Source organism: Bicyclus anynana, chromosome 4 (genome assembly GCF_947172395.1).
Source record: "Bicyclus anynana chromosome 4, ilBicAnyn1.1, whole genome shotgun sequence".
In the NCBI taxonomy this organism is placed as follows: Eukaryota; Metazoa; Arthropoda; class Insecta; order Lepidoptera; family Nymphalidae; genus Bicyclus; species Bicyclus anynana.
In genome coordinates this window covers 18,212,561-18,220,034 of record NC_069086.1, presented here as the reverse complement: position 1 = coordinate 18,220,034, position 7,474 = coordinate 18,212,561, and the positions used below count along the sequence as shown (strand labels likewise).

Here is a 7,474-nt window from a genome sequence, read left to right as displayed (position 1 = left end):
GAGATTTAATCTATCAATTAAAGGTTATAAGGAGCGTAATTTGACGATAAGGATACACAAGGGGGAGGGGGGACGGAGAGGGAGGGGGGGGGAGCTGCAAGCGTGCACAAACTGATGCAAGCTTGACCGAGACCCTTATTGTTTTACTTTTTGTCTGTCTGTCTGTCTGTCAATCCGTATTTTTGTAGACTGCGCATCACGCTGGTACTACTGAATGAATTTAAATGAGGTAAAATTTTTAACCATAATACGAAGAAGGTTAAAATATATTTTTTTGTTATTTTGTCGCGATAATTAAATCAGGGCTGAAAGTTTGTATGGAAAGTCCTTACACGTTCCTTAATTTTTTAAGTTACAATTTGTAACAATTGCCCGTACTACCAGTAAAATACTAAAAATAATGTACCTAACTCATGATCTTTCAAATTTATACCCTAAATCGTTAAAAAGAGTTTGAAATTTTCTAATACAAGTCGTTCATGTCGTCGTTATATTTATATAAAATTATTAGTGGACTATTTGTTATTATAAAACATGCGAAAATTTTAATACAAGGGAGTGAAATAGGGGTCTAAAGTTTACATCAATGCCATGGACGAAGTCGCAGGCGTCCGCTAATGTTAAATATTTTTAAAATCAACTGGCAATAAGATAAATAAAAAGACAATATTTATTTTATTTAGTTTTTGACGTGTGCTATGACTTCAAGTAGTACGATAAACTTCAAGGCTTATTGTTGACGATGCCGAGCCACGTGGCAGGGCAGGTGTCCTTGAAGGCGGGACTGGCGTGCGCCAGGTGCACCTGCAGCAGCTCCGCCACCGGCAGCAGGCGCGTCGCCAACGCCTTCAGCGTGTCGACCACCGCCGGCCCCACCAGCTGCGGCTTGGTGGACAGCACCTCCAGGGCTTTGGATCTGATGGCGAAGTTTGCCGTGTTCCGGAGGTGGTACTGGAATAGAAACCGTCGATTTCTCCAGGATCCCATCATCAGATCCTTACATGATTTCTATGGGGCCAACTGGAAAGCATACCCTTCCAAACGAAAAAAGAATTTTTCAAAAGGTTCAGGCGTCTTTGAGTAATCGGTGAACATACATAAAAAAAAGATTCCGATGAGTTGATAACCTCCTCCTTTTTTTGATTTCGGTTAAAAACAATTAATAAAATATAACGTTTGTTACTCGCTGATAACGTAGTTTTTCATTAGTAAAAGATTTTTTATAATCAGCCTAGTGGTTTAGGCGTGAAAGCGTATAAAGGAACTATTAGTTTAGTTTTATGTCGTTATGTGACTACGCATTTCCGTGGTGTCACCTAGTTTAAGATTATCAGCTGAAAATCAGCGCTGTTTGTCCAATAATTCCTCGATACATGCAGCACAATGCTGAGCTGGATCCTTTTTGAAGGTTGTGCCAAATATGACATAGTGGTGTACTGTCGCTTAGCCTAAGTGGTTTAAGTATCAGGCACTACAATAATGTTAGGGGGTTAAGTGTGGCACAATTTTTAAAATATATCTTTTTTCTTTTCTTTCTTTACACTCACTTTTTGTAAGAAATTATTAGTTACGATGTACAATTTATTTTCTTGAATTTATCTCAACAAGATTATTATCAAGGTTGTGTTGGCTGTGTTCGTACCGTTACCTAATCTGTGGTTCCAGCTGAAAATCAGCGCTACGTGTCCTAATTCAAATCGTCACGTAGCATTATGCTGGGCTGGGGCCATTTTTTGGGTTATGCCACACATCGCAGGGTATTGTTCTGGATGACCTGGTGTACTGGAGATATTGTGATGTGTGGCATAATTTCAAAATAAACGCTTTTTTCTTTCTTTCTCGGCAATGCACACGCTGGCCAGACGTGTTGCTTTATTGCACTAGACGTAAAACGTCTAGACAGGCTACTGCCCGATACAGTTTAGGCAATTTCGAAATAGTTGTATCTCTAGTGGACTGAACCTCGTCAGTCTGTCTCTCGGGTCTGGCTACATTACGTTTCAGGTAAGGTTGCCAGTTATGGAAGGTTAGGGGTTATAGGGAAAATTGATGGACCTTACACCCCCGGACTAATATTTTGACCTGTTCAGCTCTTGGTAACCCTAATCACACTAATCACACTAATATTATAAAGGCGAAAGTTTGTGTGTAACTGTGAAAGTGTGTAAGTATGTTTGTTCCTCTTTTACGCTGCGGCTACCGAAGCGATTTAGCTGAATTTTGGAATGGAAATAGATACTTTCATAAATTCATCCATGAAAAATCCATGGTTCTCGCGGGATTTGTAAAAAACTAAATTCGACGCGGACGAAGTCGCGGGCGTCCGCTCGTTTTGTATAATCCTCTAAAAAACATTTATGCAATACAAACTCGTAGTAATCAACTATAGAATACATATACACAAAGCATCTCAGCATGTTATTATTTTTTTGAAATTTCCGATTATGCTGTTTTTAGACTTAAAAAGAAAACGCAGACATTGAAACTAATTTGACTTCTTAACTATAATGCTCTTGCATTTAATGTTGTGATTAACATAATATATGGGAAGAATATGCATGAAAATGTCAGAATCAACATGAGAGAACTAAATACAGGATTCTTGAAAAGGCATGCTTAATAAGTGGGCATACATTTAAATTAATTAATACATTCACTTTTAAATAAGAGGATCCTATGTTCCCAGATTTAATGAGGTACTTAATTTTATCATTATTATTATAGTTTCAATTTAGCTAAAACATCTTCAGCAAATTTGCTTTAGCAAAAACAAGTCGATAGCGTCCAAAATATTTTAGAAAGAAATTGGAATATTAAACACATATATTTACATTCATTTCAGTTTGCTTTGGATGTTATTTGGACAGTTTACTACAAGTTTCTCATAACAATTTGATTAAATCAGTATAATAATTATTCTTAATTGGATTGATATTATGTAGGTGGAATTTCTACTCCAAGATGGAACTGCTTAAGATGTTAGCGTTATGATGCTATAAAAATTAATATAACTGTCAATATTACCTGTATAAGTAAGGCTACACCTAGATGCACCGGTTTAATCTGCATGTCATTTAGTTTCTTCACGAGGATTCTTGGCGTCAAGTCATCTAGATTACCTAGATCGGATACTATTCGAGGTGTCTGTGAAAAAATATTGATATTAATTTATAAACAGAAGATCTGCTCAACAGCCTAGTAGTTAGTTTAAGCGGTTTTAGAATTTGAAGTTGTCGATTAGAGTCCTGGGTCAGGCTATTAAGTATTTTTCTTTCTTCATGATTCATTTGTCTCGAGACGTTTGTTATTTAGCAGTATTTGACAAGACAAGACAAGTTATGATTAGTTTTGCATATGCCTAGCTTCAATATATGGCAGTTGTCTGTAAAGTGTCATACAGTGAGCATGACGTCGTAGAGACGCGCGCACGCGTGGAACACTTGCACGTCGGCCATCTGGTCGTGCATGTCGCGACTCTCCACCGACATGTAGTACCGGTGCGCGGTGTCGATGTGTTGTAGTGGACTATTTAACGATACGATATAGATGGCAGCTGTCTGTAAAGTGTCATACAGTGAGCATGACATCGTAGAGACGCGCGCACGCGTGGAACACTTGCACGTCGGCCATCTGGTCGTGCATGTCGCGACTCTCCACCGACATGTAGTACCGGTGCGCGGTGTCGATGCGTTGTAGTGGACTATTTAATGATACGATATATATGGCAGTTGTCTGTAAAGTGTCATACAGTGAGCATGACGTCGTAGAGACGCGCGCACGCGTGGAACACTTGCACGTCGGCCATCTGGTCGTGCATGTCGCGACTCTCCACCGACATGTAGTACCGGTGCGCGGTGTCGATGTGTTGTAGTGGACTATTTAACGATACGATATAGATGGCAGCTGTCTGTAAAGTGTCATACAGTGAGCATGACATCGTAGAGACGCGCGCACGCGTGGAACACTTGCACGTCGGCCATCTGGTCGTGCATGTCGCGACTCTCCACCGACATGTAGTACCGGTGCGCGGTGTCGATGCGTTGTAGTGGACTATTTAATGATACGATATATATGGCAGTTGTCTGTAAAGTGTCATACAGTGAGCATGACGTCGTAGAGACGCGCGCACGCGTGGAACACTTGCACGTCGGCCATCTGGTCGTGCATGTCGCGACTCTCCACCGACATGTAGTACCGGTGCGCGGTGTCGATGCGGCTCGCTGCGCTGGAGTTGCGTGGTAGATCCTGCAAGATTATATCATTCTCCTAGGGCCTGTGTACACCACGTTTCTTTGACGCCGTTGACGCGTGAAACGTGTGTCAACGGTGCACTTTTTTTCATACAGAGCAGTTTATTGTCGTTTGTATCGATACACACACGCGTTAGCATCGCGTTTGTATCGGCGTAGAAACGGTACGTCGCTGTATCCATTCAAACGCGTGTTTGAATTTATATAGGCGTGCAAAGGTCTACAGGCTTCGTCTGATTCGCGTGCGTATCGCCACTGTATCGGTACAAACGGGCGTCGACGGCGCGTTTAAAAAACGTGATGCTATGACGTAGACCATCCTTACGTACATACGTAACCTAATGGTCGACACGTACAAAAGGATTTGGTTCTTCATTTCTTATACGCATTGCTATGATCTGGAGATAATATAACAAAACTCACCCTGGCGATGTCAATGAGTTTCATGATGAGGGAGGAATACACGCGGCGACTGATGGCGTCCGTGCGCCTCGACCGGTAGTTGTCTACTTCCCTGTCAGATACGTCGACTAATTACAAGTCGTAGTAATAGAAGTAAAGGTTATCTTTATATAGTCAAAGCATAACACAAACATCGCAGCCAAGAGTTATATTGGTCTAAAATCTTATATGAGCTAGATTTGAGTATGAGTTTTGGCTAGTGGGAGACCCCGGCCGTGGCTAGTTACCACCCTACCAACAAAGACGTACCGTCAAGCGACTTAGCGTTCCGGCAAAATGTCGTGTAGAAACCGAAAGGGGTGTATTTTCATCCTCCTCCTGACAAGTTAGCCCGTTTCCATCTTAAATGGCATCATCACTTACGATCAGGTGAGATTGTAGTCAAGAGCTAAATTGTAAAGAATTAAAAAAAAATTGTAAATCGATTGGAAGCATACGTCCGGACGTCACGCCTGGGGCGCGACAGTCACGCACAATAACAACAGAGGATACGACCGGTCGTGACGTTGTAAATTGGGTGGACGGTGTTTTGACGGCTTGCTACGTAGAGCTACCTACGTACGTAAGTCGCGTTTGGGGACCTGATTTAGCATATTATCCCTGGAAAAAACTATCCTTTACCTTTTAACTTTAAACCTGCTGCCCAAAATAACCATGATAAAAACTTCAAAGTTGTTTCCGTACTTAGGTTTTTGGTAGGAGAATGGGCTGATAAATTATGCTAAAAATCATCAATTATATTAGAGCACTAGTACACGCCGCGCGGTTTCATCCGCGTTGATCCCGTTCCCGTACGAATACGGGTGGAAAATATAGCCTATAGCTTTCCTTGATAAATGGGCTATCTAACACTGAAAGAAATTTTTAAATCGGACCAGTAGTTCCTTAGATTAGCGCGTTCAAACAAACAAACTCTTCAGTTTTATAATATTAGTATAGATTTACCGTTTCACAATATACTTGATCAACAACGACATGGTGCGGTTAAGGTACACTTGGTTCTCCTTTTTCAGGTCGAAGAGCAGTTCTCGGTCAAAGTTGGTATCCTGGAAGGCTTCGACGATAGCTTTTGACAGCCGGCGATTTTCTTGAAATAAATCCTAAAAACACAAGTATTTTATGACAAAGTCAGCAAGTAAATAATATACAGGGTGGGGTAAAAAATATTGCGGAGTATTTTCCATAACTTCAAGGTGTTTTTCAAGGTTTCAAACTTTTATGTTTTCATAAAGAGTAATTTAAATAATTCCGACCATCCATGTAACACACGCCTTTATCTATCCTTGCATTTTAAAATACGTAATCGTAGTGGTAAGACTGTACATATCGACGAGATATTGCAACTGGCACTCCGCATTTCAATATTAAATTACTTCATGATATTTATGAATATCTAAGTTTGGCGAGGTCATAATATAAGGATGCGATATAAGGGCCACAATTTATGATCTATTTACAAAAAAATATTTTTACTCCGAATATATTCATTTTAGAACACATTTTATCTTTTCTTATTTCTTTTCTTATTCTCTTTATCTTTTGTTATTGTCCAAGAAAGACAGGTGAATCCAAGCGACTACTAGTATGTCGCCCAGACCTCATAAAATACTAACTTACATAGCTTTCAACTTTTATAAAATCACGAAGGTATCGACTTGAAGAAGGTCGTCTATCACAAACTCAGAAACCTTTAGGAAATATCAATTGAAATATCACTTCAAGTGAAATATCAGTTGCATAAAATATCAATAACCAACGATATATTTTACTATAGATGTGTTACGTACCTACAGAATCACCGCAAAAAGTGATCCGAATTTAAAGACACTGAACGCACACATTTACAATTTTGTGTTTACTTTCATTATGTATTTATGTATTTATAAATAGTTTTTAAACTTCTTAAACAACTCGTCATTGTAAACAATATTTAGATAATTATTTGTCTAAATGACTTTAGTTGTTTACTACGCGACTAAATTAAATTTAACACAATTAGCCGCTTTTGTGCGCCTCAGTTTCAATGCGTTAGTGACAAAAAATCTAATAGTATAAAATCATTGTTAATAACAACCAACGCAGCATTACTGCGAATGTGCCCCAAGTGGGCGGCCACTTGTGCCCCATTGACACTTCGAGTCGTCGTCTCAAACACGAGCGCCCACAGCCTCTCATGTTGCCCATGATCTGTTTCATTTGTGATATGCAATATAGCTATGTGAAATGCAATGAGAGCAATGCTAAATAGCATTATGTCACATGATCCATTCATTTGTGAAATGCTAAATAGCTCGCACCAAACGGGTTAAGGCGGAATTATTATTAGTCTGACGTGTCGTGACGGGACGCATCAAAACAGAAACGGTATCCTACATTTTATATGGCAACGTTTACACTTATGTGTTATAACATGTCGTGATGACTTCTGATGTGCCGCATACAAAATGTAAGAAAATGATTCTGTTCTGATGTGTCACAACACGACACGTCAGAGAAATGTAAATCCGGCTTTAATTGTAAATTATTTAAAAAGAATTAGTCGTGAAGAGTCACCGTCTCCTGAGGTTGGTTAGTTTGGGGAGGTAACTAATGAAGGAATTCTCCAGTTTGTACAATTTGTACGTAGAAAGACTACCCCAGTTTAGGGTCCACTGTCCAGACCGAAAGACAGCCATTCTGCACGACGGTACTTCTCCTAACGAGCTCTGACATATAAAAATCACATATAAATAATATAACACATATAGTTAATTAAATTTTAT

General features: G+C 39.7%; 1 protein-coding gene across 1 annotated transcript; it reads right to left on the bottom strand.

The window, feature by feature from the left end:
• Positions 1–723: 723 nt before the first annotated feature.
• LOC128199939 (uncharacterized) lies at positions 724–5,760 on the bottom strand. The gene is made up of 5 exons (XM_052891607.1): positions 5,658–5,760; positions 4,674–4,764; positions 4,099–4,245; positions 3,025–3,144; positions 724–951 (listed from the first exon to the last, which is right to left on the bottom strand). The coding sequence occupies exons 1-5, from the start codon at positions 5,687–5,689 to the stop codon at positions 724–726; spliced, it is 618 nt and encodes a 205-aa protein (XP_052747567.1). The 5' UTR covers positions 5,690–5,760.
• Positions 5,761–7,474: the final 1,714 nt, after the last annotated feature.